The sequence below is a fragment of the Hetaerina americana genome, unplaced genomic scaffold (assembly GCF_022747635.1).
Source record: "Hetaerina americana unplaced genomic scaffold, ioHetAmer1.1.p SCAF_9, whole genome shotgun sequence".
NCBI classification, from domain to species: domain Eukaryota; kingdom Metazoa; phylum Arthropoda; class Insecta; order Odonata; family Calopterygidae; genus Hetaerina; species Hetaerina americana.
Window position 1 is genome coordinate 23,523,346 of NW_027287538.1, and position 17,517 is coordinate 23,540,862.

Genomic DNA, 17,517 nt, shown 5'->3' on the forward strand with positions numbered 1-17,517 from the left:
AGCTGTCTGACGACGAGCGCGCCATGGCATAATTTTCGGCACCATCTTGGCGCACACCTTGCGCATGGCCAAATCCTGTGAAATAATGCGTTGGACGTTGGATGCAGACAAACCCAACTGGTCTGCAATTTCTTCATTGGTTAAGCGTCGGTCTGTGTTCAGCAGTGTCCTCACTCTGTCCACATTCGTGTCGGTTCTTGCCGTCGACGGCCGTCCGGAGCGATGGTCGTCTTCAACGAGCTCCCTACCCTCTTGAAACAACTTGTGCCACTCAAATACTGTGGAGCGGCTTAAGGCAGTGTCCCCATAAGCCTGCTTGATCATATCGATGGTCTCAGTTGCCGTCTTCCCGATTTCGCACAAAACGTCACGGAATAACGTTGGTCTAAATTCAGATTCATTTTATTTTTCGACAAGGACAAAAAACTTGCTTCACTGAAAACGGTGTCCTCACTCAACGACAGCCTGCAGGCGACTGAGGTTGGTGTCAGTCTGTTGCTAAGAGCCCCCTCCACCTTATCCTGCCAGGAAGACCTCCCTCCACCGCCCCGTTCGCGCCAGAGAAAATCAGTCCTACCACTTTTGGGTGCGACCCTGTATTACCTCACGTAGCTGTTATCAAGCTGCTTAAATGAACTTAGTGAAGATTTATTCACGCGCTTATTAATCCAAGTTATAAGGAAAACTTTTGAAATTTGGCGTCAACTCCTCTACGGAGCGCAAGAAAAATTAACATAAGCAATGCTTTAATTGGAGCTCCCCAGCGATTGGGTTGTTATCCTCATTAGGTAAGGGGCACGGAATGAAAATCACACTAGTGAACCGAAGAATGCGTTCAATTCTTAAATGTTTGCTTGGGGCGCTATCGAGCAAATGTTAATTAAACCCTCTCTATAATCTCAAACCGACCTGAGCTTTTGATATCTCTTCGGCAGGACTAAATGTGGTTTCAAGATGGATCGGAGTTATTGCTTACTAGCCCGAAGTTAATTCGAATCGACTTCAACCAATTCATATCACAGTTATCTTCGATCGTAAATGATCACCGAAATATAAATGACTGAAAGATCGAACGTTGAAAAACAAATATTTTCGACGCAACTTTTGTGACTAATGTAAGGTTTTAGATTGAAGAATATTATTTTATTTACTCTTTTTTTTGGAGAATCGATACCCGTTCTTAATTTAAGGGGAACCGAGGAAATCCCGGCATCATTACGGTTTTCTCCCTCGGCGTTCCGTCGGGCCAATCTTTCCGCGGAGGCCATTCCAGGATGCGATAGTGTCTGAGTTTGTGAAACAACGTCGGATTTGCCGAGTGAACGGAAATTAGACGTGGTGTTGCAGAATCTCTCTCTCACACACACACACCCCACCCCCATATTCCAATCCACTCACCCCCCACCCCCACCAATTTGAAAATTCGTCGAATCGATCCTCTTTCCCGCTCACCCCTTTTGTCCTCCCGAGGCCCTTTTCGCGAGGGCAAACAAGGCGAGGGTTTCAGCATGTGCGGCCGACCCAAAATTCAAAATCCTAAAGTGGGCGTCTAATAAATTGGAGCTGCTCGACACCGGCGGCGCCCACTTTTGGGGATCCTTCGAAGGTGAGAGAGGGGAACGGGATCTCTTTACGAGGCCTTTGTTCGCGTTTGGCATCTTTTTTCCGGGCCAGTATTTCACGCACTTTATTGTTTACAGGGGTGTCTCCCGGGATATTTGCGGGCTCCCCCCTGCCGCCTTCTCGCTTTGATTTCATTACCCCCTATATTGGTCCTCCACTCAGCATTCGTGGAACTTTAACTGCTCCGGGAGACCTTAGGGGTGACATCTCACGAGCGTGAAATCGGAACCCCTTCCCTGGATGGAGAAGTAATTAAAATTCTACCTCTAAATTTAAATCACAGAGGGAGACAAAAATCGGTTCCAGATAAGGAGCGACGTTTTGTATACGTAGGGAGGTAACGGGGTCAATCATGTGCAGGATGATTCTCCAACAAACAATCTGCCTCAGTCGTTTTTCATTTCAGATAATTTATGAATAAATTCTCCCTCGAAATATTTGTATCCCCCGGAGAGAAAATTTATGATTCGGGATAACAAAAGATATTTTGCATACTCGCGGAGGAAACTTAGACCATTATCTTGAAAATAATCATTGGTGAGACTATTTCCGTGAATTTGCATTAAATTTACGTCAATTGGCAATTAAAATTCGGCCAAAATATGTATGACCTTGTGGAGTGAAGATGTTAGTTCGAGACTTAGAAATGCAAGAAATTAATTTGTGTTATCATAATGCTGAGTAAGTAATTAGTACATCTCTGCGAGAAGCCAAGTTCATGGGTTTTATTAATACTTGAAAATTTCACCTTCAGTGTCCTATGCCTTTCCATAAAAATACGACTATTTTTGTTGATGCAAGACTATATTTACTTACGCAGCGTGAAGATATGAAATATAAAGGCATTGTTTTAGAATGTTAGTATCTTTTGCTTGGGTAACTAAGAGCCTAGATATTACTTAAGCATGGAAAGCTTTACTCTGAGAAATAATGAGTCACTGAAAGGAAATGTTGGTACCACAAAATTGATCTGCAGACCGCCGGAAAAAGGTTACGGGTGATATGTGTGGGTGAAAGAAATCGTCATAAAAACAGAAATCAACCACATTTTTTGCGCGATAACTATTCATGACTCTGGGCATAAAATAAGATTCCTTTGTGCTTGTGCAAGTGGAGGAATAGAGAGAAAGAACTCTTTTTGACTTGGCATTATTGATTCTTCGTCATCAAGGTCGGAAAACCATCGAAAATAAAAAAGACGATGGTGAGGGGTTAAGGATAGCGTGTGACGCAATATTTTTGGCGAGGTTTATTCTTTGAGACTAAGTGCGACACATGGGAAACTGAGGAGTTCATGAAAGGCCATTAAGCGAGTGACATTTAAACCACACAGACAGCAGTTCCCGTAGAACCAGCTAATGCGTTACTCGTGGAACGAATTCTTGAGGGATTAGATCTCGTGATGTCAGAGGAATGACGAAATGGTGAGGGATCGGATCACTCAACTGAGATAAAATATTCTTGGTTGTGGAGAGTCCTTCAAGATTAGTAATATCTCACTCGGATCCTTATGATAAATGATTACAAAGTCATAATGTTGTCAGTTTTGGATATTTCAATTGAACCTCCGAATTTGAAAAGGTTTTCACTAAATTTTATCCCTTTTCACATCAAAATTATGATGCTTCTAAAATAGGATGGCAAGAATTGAGATTAAAATCAGTATTTATTCATAACTGCTTCGTTGTCGTAGCCATTTAATAGTGTCCCTAAATTAATAGGTTGGAAGAAAATCTCAAATGGCCGTTATTTTAAAACACCAAATTCCAATAGTACCTAATAGTGGCTATGTAAGTTTTTTGTCTACCTTTTCATTTCATCAAGTTCTTTAAACTCAAATTATGTTTTAATTGCTAATAGAATACTACCAATAAAGGAAGCATCTAATTGTGACCTTAGCCTAGGTACATGGTAACAATTTGAAATCAAGAGTGGATATTCAAAAATTATTTTCGAATTAGTTAAAACATTTGATCTTAACAGAATAAAAGTCAAGTTTCAACGCGTGGTTTGTAGCGTGAGTACGCATATGTTTAAAGAACGCTTGAAATTCTTCAAATTTCACGGTAAAACTGTACGATACGTATGTCCAACCTATTTGGTTGTATACGTGACGTTTTTACAACCTATTTGGTTGTACGTCCTGTGGAATCTCGAACGAAAATACCGATGGCGCAATTCAGAGGCTGTTGTAATTGTTCGATCGATGGACGAGGACCCCTTGTTAGGCACCGGATCGAGGGTCGCCTTTTTGGGATGACCAATGACCCCAGAGGGTCATCGTGGTTCTCACCTTACCATTGTCATGTCCATTTCCACTTGCCCATTTACAGGCCAGAGAGAACACGAGTAGGACACGGCTGATTGTTACAGTTCCACTTGCGACCAAGTTTTATCTATCCATTACTAGTTTAGTCGAGATAGCGCGTACAGCTGGTGTCGGAAATGGTTGGAGAAAAAGTTCATACTTGTTCATGTCCCTGCTTTAAAGTCTACGTGTAAATGAAGCATTACTTATGGCTCTACGCACATACTTTTTTTATCACATTTATATTTATTTTCGGAGGAATTGGCCAAAAACTTAGAAGTAAATACTTTTTTCAATTAATAAGCATCTCTGACTTCCTATTTATACTTGGTGGAATATAATAGACACTTAAGTTTGCCAAAGATCCACATTCTGATGCTAGACAAAGGGAAATGTAAAATTATGAAAAAAACTGCCTTAAAAAAAGACATTTGTCGAGAGAGCATCAAAATATGTGCTATATAAACATGTGTTAAGTTTAACTTGAGAGATAACAAACTAAATAAGGATCAAAATATCATTATCGAATAGATTAAAGCTTGGAAACATGAGAAGGAAAGCTGTGCTGGAGGTACGTAGACAACGAAGCAGGTAGTAGCGACATAAAATTATTTGTGCTCGTGGACGTATTTTTTTCCACTCGTATTCAATTTGACCACTAGGATGTTATAAAACCCGCAAACCTATTAACGTTTGTTGCTGATTAGGGCAGTAAAATTCTTTGCATGCTCTAACGAAATCAAATTTTCGCAGAAAACAAAAAACTGAAGGATGGGTAAATCTAATTAGAATTCTAAAGAAGACTAGGGGAGGGAATTAGGTACACGAATACCTACAGTTAACGACCGTAAATTTTGATGAAAGTTGCCTTCAAGGCTAAGAGAAATGATGAGAATTACATTGATTGAAGGCATTAAGTGTTAAATAGAAAAATAAGCGAAAAGTAAATAAGATATTCTTTAGTTTATTATAGATAAAAATCGTAGTTTTCATTGATTGTGGCCTCTAATTACCGGAAATCCATGATATTTCCGGACATGTCAAAAGTTCTCGTCTTTCATTCTCACTCGATACTGATTGAGACAGTCAAGTGAGCCCGTCAGTCAGTGGAGCAAAGTTCCTCCATTCGAAATGATATTTTTCCCGGATATTAGGGGGATCAAATATCCACGTTTTATCAAGACTTTCCAAAAAAAAACCTTTCTATACGTTCCAGCCGCTGAAAAATATTTCTTTGACTCAAATTTGGGCTATCTAAAAAAATGATGACATTATAGTTTTTCAAAACCGCTATGACATCTGAGTTACAATAATTGCTCACAGTACTTAGCAAACGCAAAAATGAAATTTTTCTTCTCCTTAACTCGTTTTCTTATAATCTCTTTATCTACTACTTCGATAAAAAGTACAGTTTTCAATTAATCATCAATTTCTTCTAGTGTCAGTTTAAATTTTATGGTGGTATAATTCGTAAATAACCAACTGTTGGTTAACAAATTAATCTCTGTAGAGTATGTAATACTCCGCCATAGTATGGGATCCATATGAGGTGGGACATATTAAAAAGATAGAAAAAGTTCAAAGAAAGGCAGCAAGATATGTACTCGGAAGGTACAAAAGAACAGATAGTGTCACGGAAATGTTAGTTGTACTGAAATGGAAGAGTTTGAAAAATAGAAGAAAAAGGAGTAGGTTAGGCGCGATTTATAGAATTGTTAAAAAGGACGAAGCGTGGGAAGATTTATGGCAAGGGATAGAAAAGCCTAACTTTAAGGGAAAAAACGACCATAGTTTCAAAATAAAAAAAGGGCGCAAAAAACAAATAAGAAAAAATACTATTTTTTAAATAGAACTATAATTGATTGGAACCAGCTGCATAGAGGTTTGTTTGAGCCCTTTCCATCCAATTTTAGGAGTTTTAAGTATAAATGTAAAGCAGCCACTGGGTAATAAACTTCATTGTAGTTATTAAAGTATTGTTTGTATGTGATGTGGACGGTATTTTGTATGTGATGTGGAAGTTTGTTTGCATGTGATGTGGAATAGTCATTGTGTGTAAGAATATTTTGTCTCTTATCTGTTTTTCTAGTGCGTGTATGTATGTAATTTTCGTTATAAGAGTTATCTTTGATCAAACTTGACCGTTTCCTCCAGGAAAATCGCCTAATTGCAACGTAATTCTAAAATAATAATAATAATGACCTTCGAACTTTCAGATGTGCCTACGAATCAAAAGCTGGTCACAAAGTGGTCATATTGAACAAAAACGTGCATGGTATCGGTGTATGGTCACAGGAATCATCTAGACTAATGAGTAGGGCGGTGGACTATTTTTCTGAGGGTGCGTGTTGCTTAAATACTAATACGAATACGCCTCCGGACAAGCTCAAATTTATCCTAAATATCTGATTTTCAGAAACAAATTATGTCAAGGGAAACGCAGAAATAACGAAAACGATGTGCTTCCACTCCCGGTTGGCCCGGTTGATTTCATTCAACACTAAACACGAGGGAGCTTGACCATCTAACCATCCTTCGGGTTCACTATCTCTGATGTCTGAATTGCTCGGTGATAATTCTAAATATAGCCTTTCAAAGAGTTTGATAAGATATTTACGACTGCATTTACACAATACCCAGCAAGCCACCAGAAGGGCGGTGGCGGGGGATAAAGCATAAATCGCATAAAGCATAAAGAGCAGGGCCTTCAGAAATACTAATTCATACATAATCTGAATATATATTAGCTCCTTTACTACTCCATTGCACATACATCACTGTATACATCATGCAATTATTATTCTACGTCTTCTACATCTGCATAAATATCCCACGATCCACCAAAAATACGTGTGGCAGGGGGTTCAAACACCGGGGGTATGAGTGGAATATTGCTCCACTTGACCAATTCATCAAATATTGGTATTTAAGTTCATTTAATTTTCCCGAGTTCTTTGGTTTGATTTAGGATATAATTGCGTATGCGAGGGAAGAATGAGTATTTGAATTTATCTTCCAAGGTGTTAACGAGTATCTCCCTGGTTTTGTCTAGGTGGTCAAACATGTCGATATAATTTGAAGAATCTAGAGGCTACCAGCCCAATTCCTTCAAAATTCCCGCTACGCTACCTCTTTTCCCTCGGCAATTTTTAGGAAGCCCATTTACTATAACCTTATCCGATTAATTAATCAATTTTTTCTTTCATGGATACTTTTCGTACATTCCAAATATTGTCGTATACATGTATTAATATCTACGTTAGAAAGTCTTTAAAGACAAAATTTTAATTTTCAAGGTCGTGCATCATCGTAGAAGAACTACCCGAAATGCATCCATTTACAATGTAATTACCGAAAAATATCATATATTTAAATAAATTACCTCTCAAGTATTGAAGTAACAGTTTTTTTAGGCCTGATAACATTATCTCCATTGACTCTAAGGCATTTCTGTGGTCTCTTAATGTAACTGTATGCATGAATCGAATGACCAAAGTCAGTATAATTAGCTAAGATTTTGCATTGCGCGTTGAACTCTGCATTTTTTGTAAAACAGGTATTTTGATGGATTCTTGCAGTCAAGATAATCTACATATTTTCCTGTTTATCTCTCACCCTCAGCGAACTGGCCAAGCACATCAACTTCTTCACGCTCTCATTCCGAGACCCGGCGGTGGAAAGGGACTACCATCGGCACCGGGAGTCCTTCTCGGGGTCGTCCGTCCTTGCACTGCCCCTCGTCCTGCTTTTGGTGGCCGCCGCGCAGCTCATCGTCCTGCCAAGGTGAGACCCAGCTTGGGGAACGGAGGAATAATAGCAAATAATAGAAAATTAATGTGTATGAGTAGTGTGTGTGTATATATATATATATATATATATATATATATATATATATATATATATATATATATATATATATATATTTATGTATATGCACCTGCATTGACGCATATATCTATATATAAAAATATATAAACCCAGTTATAAACCCAGAGAGTTCACCCAGTATTAAGCCCGACGGCGGGTGAAATTCGCACAACCAAGTAGGGGACCAGTTCCGATATACAGTTCTTTGTGTTTCTGCGTTTTAAAATTATACAGGCATAAAAAATCTACCTGTATATCCATGTTGATATATACAGGTAGAGGTATACATATATATATATATATATATATATATATATATATATATATATATGCACACAATCACGCGCGTATTGAAATAAACTCTAGTTCAAAACGTTATTAAACGAAGAAACAAAGAGAGTGTATTCACGAATATGGTGTTGACGTTTCGACGGTCCATCCGTCATCCTCATAATCATTCTGAGGATGCGATATAATGTGAATGGAAAAGAGTTCACCTGGGGAGGGTTTGTACAATGCCGGTGTGATTTATTCATACATATTTATAGCCTCCGTCATTTGAAAATACAAAAATAAGAATCCCCATCACTCACTTTAAGAAGATTTTTCAGTACGAATTCGTATTTGATTTCTATTTTTAAGTAGAATATTTTTCATAGTTTCATAATAAAAATGTTATTCATTTGTAATTTATCGAGACCGATGAAAATAATTTGGTAGATGTGCGAAATTTTTCAATGTCTTTCGAATCGCTTAATAAACGCTTATTCAGCACTATACGAGAATTAGTGCTACGGATGATATTTTTGGCCGAACTCCTGTGTTTCTTGTGGTCCTCATTCTCATCAACGTCAGCAAGTTTCTCCCAGTAATTGAACTTGATCTTGGGATATATGTAGATTGATGTTTAATCATATTTGTATTATTTAATCCGGTTAGCACATTAATTCAAAAGCCTATACAAAAAATTACTTTTGTTTAATGAAAATTGTCTATCATAAATTGGTTCACAACACATTTTGGAAGGGATAAGTCACCCAGTTCACAAACGTGGTTTTAATAATTTTGATTTTCTTTGTGCCTTTATCATTTCCCAATGTCAACTTGACCTTTTTACGTGATTTCTTTTGGATTTTGAAAAGAAATTTAAATGATGAAATAAATTTGAAAATAAAAAGCATTGCAGTTTTTTATACCAATACTTTAAAACACATAATTACATTTTACCTATCTTACCTTGAATTATATCAAACCTCTTTCTGTGCTGTGGGGGGACCATACCAGTCAAAAGCAATTGCATTTGAGTAATTCTGTCTTCAAATGATAGTCATTTTCGAGATTTGTCACGGGATATTTAAAAGTTTATTTTACAGAGGAACAAATGAATAAAAATTTAGTTTGGGTTTGAAAATTGAAATGAGGATTTTCAGATGAAAGAATAGACTGGTAACAAAAAATTTAAAATCAAGCTTCACTATATTCCTTCGCCGTTTTAATTTAACATTTAATGTAGTTCCATTAAACCAGGAATAATTACTTTTTTAATATTATTCCTCGTTCCTCTATGTGGGGGTTGTGCCTCACGCCGTAAGCTGTCAACAGGGAGGTGTCACGTTTTTTTTCTACCCGTGAGTTTAAGGGCGGGGACCATGAGTTGCATGTCCATGAATTAATGGAACTTCCCCATTTTTACTTTCCGTGTCTGCATGATCTGTCTTGTTGCCATGGAAGCCAGTCGTGTAAGTCGTTGTTGTTCATTTTATTCCCTCCTTTTTCCTATAACAAAGAACTATTTTATTGGGTGAAATTGGCACTTGTCTTCAACTAAGTTATCCGTCGACATGTACTAAACTTCCATGTTTTTTCAAGGTTTTTAGGAAATAATTTTCCCCTTTTCCCTTCCTCTCTCTTATCCGTTACCCACATCCCACCTGGTGCTTGCGCCTTCTACCACACACCTTATCAGTGGATAGCGAGGTTTTTCTGTAATTGTAGACCAGGCGATGTGACGCGAGTAGAGGTGATGCTGTGGACGTTTTCGTATGACTGTATCATAAGTCGCACGACATATCGATTTTATGTGCATAGTTATTTCGTGAAACAATTTTAATTGTTCGAGCAAAGGTATTCATCTCTTTTCGACTTACAAATCTTTGTCCCAGTATCCACTATGTTCTTCATTATAACGTTTCTTGTGCGTCCATCAGATTAGATCGATACCGTCAGATCTTTGCTTAAAGAATCTATCAATCTTCTGTTGACATGGGCTTCAAAAGGTTTTCTTGCTGGATAATGCTGAGGTTTTTAGGGCTCTGAGTTCTTCCCAATGTGTATGTGTCTTTTGTGGCTTAAATTTCTTTCCTGTCCTATTGGATCTGCAGACCTTTGATCATGGAAAGACAGCCAATATTATTCTTCCAAATTTGTATTTTACAATAGTTTCCATAAGAATAAGATGCGTAATTATTTCGGTATTTATTACGTTTTAGAGGTGCAGGAAGGCTATGAAGATGAGCATGATTTTTTAAATCCTTTATGATGACTGTGCTTAGTCCTGGAATTATACGTGAAGGCACTTTGAATTTCTTAGGAGTGGTTAAACTCTTAAGATTTTCAAATGTGTCCTATTCCTAGCAAATAAATTAGGTGTTTCACTTTTTCATCTTAAAAATCATTACGAGAGTACTTTTGATTGATCACAGTGATATATTATCAGTTAAGCCCGCCTGCTACTTGCAGTGTCTCTTTTTGATTATAAAGCTCCCAACCAATGAAATGATCGGCAATAACAATCTGGGGTAAATGCCAAGAATGATTTTCGGAAAGCGTAAGGTGAATTCAAAATGGAAAAGAATAGCGGAAAATTTGAAGGAGAATCCGGAAGCATTTTGGGCGTACTTCGGAGAGGTTTAGGGAAATAAGTCAATAGTTAATCCACTTAAAAACCATAAGGGCGAAAGTAACCAGCAGTTTGGAAAACACTAACTTATCAAATTCCCTCTTTCAAAGCATCTTCACCATTGTCTCACCGAATGTCTCCGATAGCTTACCGAATCGTGCCGACCAATCAATGCCAAAAATTGAAATCTCATATATGTAAAAATGTGTGCTGAAAAATAAGAGGCCTAATAAATCCTCCGGGCCCGATGAAATACTTGCTCGTTAATTTAAGGATCTAGCGTCGGGAATTGCACCTTATCTAAAAATCATATTTAAGGAGTCGCTAGTAGATCACAAGGTTCCCAGAGATATGAAAACGGCTACAGTAACACCAATCTTTAAAAACGGAGACAAGGAGGAACTGAGTAATTACAGACCTATTTCCTTCACATGCATTTCGTGCAAGGTTATGGAAGATATGGTTGCTAGTTCGATCGTGACACACCTTGATAGCTAGGAGTTATTAATGAAAAATCAGGACTTTCCGAAAGGGTAGGTCCTACGAGACACAACTTGCGCTTCTTGTTCATGATATTTTTATTTTGGGAAAGAGCAATGTTTCAGTGGACGCGATTTTTCTAGATTTTAAGAAAACCTTGGACAAAGTACCTCATAGTAAGCCACTCTCAAAGCTAGAAGCATACGACTTCGATAAAAATATCCGGGGTTGGATTGAAGACTTTTTGAATGGTCGGGTTCAAAGAGTAGTGGTGAATGGAGTTAGCTCAAATTCAGTAGAAGTTACTTCAGGTGTTTCCCATGGAAGTGTTATCGGACCTCTTTTATTCCTACCTTACGTAAACGACATTGACTCCGTATTCACTAGTAAGATACGTTAATATGCCGACGATGCAGTGGTTTACCGTGATATCCGTGATCCTGAGGACGCATAAGCTTTATCAGATGACCGTAATGCTATGCAACGCTGATGTGACTCTTGGAAATTAGAGTAAAACTTTAAAAATTGCGTAGTGATGAATTTTTAGAAAAAGAGAAACCCCCTCCCGAACGCCTTCTATAACGGGAACATTGAAATTGAATGTGTTGACTCAATTAAATACCTAGGTGTTACCCTCACTCATGACCTTTCCTGGGTGAAACATATACAGGGATTATGTGAACAAGCTAAGAAAAAATTAGGATCTATTAGAAGCGTACTGGGTATGTGTGATGAAAAGGTCAAAGAGAAATGTTATCTTTCGCTGATTAGGCCTCATCTAGAATATGCTGCTAGTAAATGGGATCCTGATAAAGTTGAATTGGTTGCCAAATTGGATCGCGTGCAGCGTAAAGGAGCTAGATTTGCAAAACGTTGCTTTGATAAACTTAGTAGCGTATCCAAAATATTGGAGGAGTTTGGCTGGGAATGACTCACGGAGCGAAGGTTTAATTCAAGGGAAATTACTGATTAGATCTCTTGCGTAAATTGGAAGGAGGTCTCTTTAGCAGTGATGTTGAAAATGTATTATTACCCCCATCGAACTAAGGTAAGAGAAATCATATCAGTAGAACTAGAGAGATAAAGTGTAGAACAAATAGACTTCGGATGTTATTTTTTCCACGAACAATAACGGAGCAGAATAATATTGTCCTATTCGGGTCATATTCGGGTCAAATCTAGTCTGGTGTGTATTTTACTCCCTGCCACATATCCTAGCGGTGGCTTGCAGGGTACTAAAATATCAAATGAAAGACATTTAAGAGTGCAAGTTATTGATAATCTTATTTCTGTCACCTTAGAAAGTGCTCTATGTTCATAATAAAGTCCATCTTGGATGAATATTATATACACCATGGACAGCATTGCGCAATAAAATAGTGAATAAACTTGGTTTGATATATTGCGGTTATATTTCAAAGAAATATCTTGAGGACACTACACTGAATGCGAAGGAATGCTGAATCATTTTGCTCATTTATGTTACGCGAGAGAAAGGTTTTGTTAGTCAAGATACCGTTCTTCTCTCTTTTGAAGAAGATGGGAAGGAGATTAGCAAACGTTCGCTGTGTCTGTGCAAACCTCTGGTCTACTTATTTAATATAAAGAACTTGGAAGATGTGTATTAATTATTCAATTCATTGAGACAAGTAATGGTACACAACTATTTTGGACGTTACAATAAAAAAACATTGTTTATAATTATTTAATTCATGGCATTGAAAATAGAGAAGTTTGGAATTAATGAGGGTACTCATTTATGGCGAAAAAATGAGGCAATGTATCATTGACGTCAGAAATTACAAATTTATTATGACCTAGTCACCGGTTTCTTGTGGATTATATGATGTTTTTTATGAGGGTATGTGTCTTCTTTCAGTTAGCATGGAAGTTCTCAGATAGAATAAAGATAACACTTCTTGCCGATGGTTAAGTAAAACTACAGTGTATTGCAATTCAAGATACAAGTGAACCTTCTCTCTCTTTCTGCTAAAGAATTTTATGAGATATGTTGAGCTAATGAATACAATGAGACATTTACAATATTCAAATTCACGTGTGCCATTTCTGTGGCAAAGTGTTTATTGTTTTATCCATGTTAAATCACCAAAACTATGGAGAAAATAATGTTTAATTTGGCACACAAGAAGATTTGTGGATACAATTGGAATGATTTTACCTAATAAATGGCTGATTTACCTCCTCCCACCATACATATAGTTTGAAAAAAAGTACTGATTTTTTTTCACTCTAATCATCAAAAGGGTCACATATCCATTTAAATTTTTTCCGCCAGTGGAAATTGGTCCCTAAACACTAAAAATGAAGTTATAGCGATTTAAGCACGACAGTGTATTGAAATCAATTTCAACAGCATTACGACTTCGATCTATACGACCTTTGGTACCGTAAATTCCCCCAGGAAAAGTTTTACTCCGTAGTTTTCCTTTACCAATTCTCGATGAAAAACTTCCAGTTTTTATCACCTTAGAGAATGGGCTGAAAAGATTTTTTATGTCCAATTTGACAATGTCGTGAATCGGAAACTAAAACAAGACTAGTTTTATATAATTTTGGAAGTGGCCGGGATAAAATACATAAATGAACAACACCTCTTCTGATTTTACTGTAAACTTTGAGCCCGTTCTAATGGTGTTTAAAGGTCACAGTCTCCCATGGCAAACAAATTCGGCAACTTCCGGCTCGCGTATACCCTCCGTCGCCTGCGCGTGCCTGTACAATGCATACTCTCTCCCAAGACAGGAACCTTCCCCGGCGTTTGCGACGGAAAACCATTCCCGTCCCTTCCGTGAGCTAACATTGTTCCTCTCTTAATTATACTTGGGCATATATTTGGCTTATGGGGCCACACATACATTTTTTAGTGCGGATCCTCGCCGAAGGAGTGTTTGTCTGTGTGCTTAGTATGTCTGCCCGCCCTCCACTTTCCTCACCCCACGTTTCGATTGACTCCCTGTGGGCTCTACCATGGTTTCAAGTAGCTGATTACTCACGCAGCGAGTCAATACCCTGTGCGTGTGTGCACGAGACTGCTTGCTCCCATCACCATCCGATCTCTCCCTTCTTGCTCGTGATACTCCAAATTCACGTTGACCCTCTCTCTTTTTGCCTTGCCTCCTACACTTCAGTAGGGTAGGGGGACCTTATTACGAGGGAGACCTTTCTGGAGACATAAGTCGAAGGAGCTCGCCGAGAGCCTTAAGCGGATCCTTCTTGTTTGGCGAGACGAGGCATCCTCTTAACCGCGAGCCTCGCTAAACTTTCTGCGAGAGCTTGAGTTTCCCTGAAGAAATGCATATAATGATCAGTGATCAAAATTCATGGGCAAACGGAAAATTGTGTTCTCCATACTTTTTCAGCGATAATCCAACCTAATAATATATGCCAATTTATGCATCTTTTTTCTTTATTTTAAAGTTTCAGCCTGTTCTCTTCCTTTCAATTTTCGTGCTACCTTCCCATCTATTCCTCGGCTATCCTATTTTCTACTCCCGCTTGCATCCCTTCATATTTTTACCTTTCAGTCGTTTTCCATCCGGTTTACAAGTCTATCCGTTTTATTCTCTAGACTTCACATTCCTGCATTATATTTTTCTATCTTTCCTCTAATCTCCATCTGTTCTTCGTTATTTTCACTGCATGTCATAATTGGTCACTCAATTGATTCATAGATTCTTACTCTTTAGTCCTACCTTAGGTTACCCCACACACTATACATTAGACAGCCTCATCTGTTTATTCTTTTATTTTTTCCAGTTCGGATATTCCGTGGCTTCTCGCTCCTGAGTATGTAAATTTCGTGATGCATGCAAAATTGAAAAGTGAAAATTACTGAGAACTACTCAAGGAGTCATATAACTTTTATAGTCCGTGGTTGCAGTCCTGTGGAGCTTACTGCAGTACGATAGTAACATTGGAGTCTTCATTTTTCGTTCGCTACATCCATCAGTTCGCATTCCATCTCTCATTTCCCCGGAGAGTATGAGAATTATCTAGTAGTGCGGACGCACTTCGAAATGACCTCAATAGCCGACGCGTTTTCAAGTGGCCAGCACACGGTTGGATTTTTCAAGTGCTGCAAAACTTTTTTGCAAACTCCGGAAAAAATTATTAGCATTTGGGATATGATTCTCGACTTTTCAAAATATTTTTTATTTTTATGTAATGTATCCTCATTCTTGCATTCAAACTCTTTTAGATGATTTAACGAATATATATATATTTTATATATATATATATATATATATATATATATATATATATATATATATGTATATATATATATATGTATATATATGTATACGCATATAAATATATGCGTATACATATGTGTGTGTATATATATATGTTTATATATATATATATATATATATATATATATATATATATATATATATATATATATATATATATATATATATGTATACACATATGTATGCGCATATACACATATGCATGATTATTTGGGACTTGTTTGCCACCTGACACTGTCTATCAGTACATGTGTATTTTTAATAATAAAAAAAATTAATAATAATAATATATGTAAAAATGCGCGTTAACGAGCATATTCCATTTGCTAAAAGCATAAAATCCGCAAATATTTTATAAAATAAATTCTTCATTTCCGTCCTCTTACAACTGTCAAAGGTAATTCATTTCAATGCTTATCTTTAAATTTTAAAGTAATTTACATTCATAAATTGCATACTTACATGCATAAATTGCATGTATGTCACAAAGTATTTTAAAATTTGAAGATAGGTCTAAAAAATTAATGGTTTATAACAGTTTTAAGAGAACAGAAATAAAGAATTTATTTTAGAAAACATTTGCGGAATTCATGGTTGTTAAAAATAAAATATGCTCGTTTTTGAGGGTAAATGTGTGGGGAAGTATTGCATATTAGAAATCAATGACTACTTCGGTAGTTTACGCTCTTCTACAATAAATCAAATTACGTTGAGATCCATTAAAGTTTCAGTTTTAAAGCTGATCCTGAACTGATTTTGTCCAAACTGATTCTATTTGTGAGGCCGTTTGTTGACCCTAATTGTTTCCATCTTTTTGTTCAAAACAGATGAAAGTGTTTCAATTTTTGCAGACCAACATGAAGGAAATAAGCTGTCCATAAGTTTCGATTTTAAACGAGCTGTCCTAAGTTTCCCTTTACACGAGGAAATATCAAAGTATCTCAGGGAAATATTGATGAGATATTATTATGCTAAGGGCTGATATATTTCGGACTTCGATTTTTTCTTATTTTCGTGATGGGAAATTAAATATCTTTTTCTTCTTTCTTGGAATCAGAATTCCACGATTGATAAAATTTATCAAAGGTAACCAAGGAAAGGAATTTACGCTACAGTTACAAATTGGCATTTCCGTTTAACTGCTACACTGAAAAATATGCGGAAATTAAAAAAATAATTAATTTTATCTCCCTTTCAAATTTTCGCTAGCTTGACGGCATGGCAATTAACTACAATAAGCAGTTCGGATGGATAATATGTACCTGTTACAATTTTGTGATATTTTATGATATAATATTTTTTAAATGGATCACCTGTACAGGCGAAAGATAATATTTTACATGAGCAATATATTACCCTGCGGCTTATTATTTTGCGCCCAGAATTAAAATATGAGAAGGCATTAGTACTGGCGCAATACAATAGACGCCTTAAAAACTAGAGAGCTCATGAAATCACTCAATATTCTTTTCTTGTGAAAGTATTTACGATACCTTTGTATATATCCATCTGTATGATTGCTAAACTATACAAGCAAATTAATGCGATTAAATTAGCTATAATGTAAGGAAATGTATGATCACATTAGCAATTTTAAGTTTTTGAAATGTGCCTAAAATATTATTTAATTTTTTCCTGCTAATGATACAGCTAATTAATAGTATAATTCTCGACTTACTTAGGGTAAAACACGGACTTTTAAGGTGATTAAGTTCGAATTTCTAGAAATTTTTCCATCAACCGGTTACATGCATCAGTCTGATTGTCGCTTCCCAGAAAAATAACGAAGTGGTTCATTGCCAGGTTGCACCATCAAAATTAGGCTCTTAGAATGACAGAATATCGACTGATTTCATGTCTACGATAATAATAATCAATTAATGAATCCGGAAAATTTATAATTTTATCGACCCAATGTTTGTATAGTGCGAAGACAGGTGGAAGGTGGTTTTTAGACTCCTAAACTTATGACGGGAATGTATATGGATAACTCATCCTAATATGCTATAAATGCAATTTTCCGTTGGCCGTAAGATCCTGAGAAAAAGTTGGTGACTCTCAGAAAA

At 36.9% G+C, this 17,517-nt stretch overlaps 1 protein-coding gene across 1 annotated transcript in view; it reads left to right on the forward strand.

Moving 5' to 3' along the window:
- The window catches only part of Ac3 (Adenylate cyclase 3), a 535,594-nt gene that overhangs the window by 486,832 nt on the left and 31,245 nt on the right, over window positions 1–17,517 (forward strand). The window contains exon 10 of the mRNA XM_071598030.1: window positions 7,553–7,714. Coding sequence (XP_071454131.1) covers window positions 7,553–7,714 — 162 coding nt within the window. The remainder of the gene's footprint in view (window positions 1–7,552; window positions 7,715–17,517) is intronic.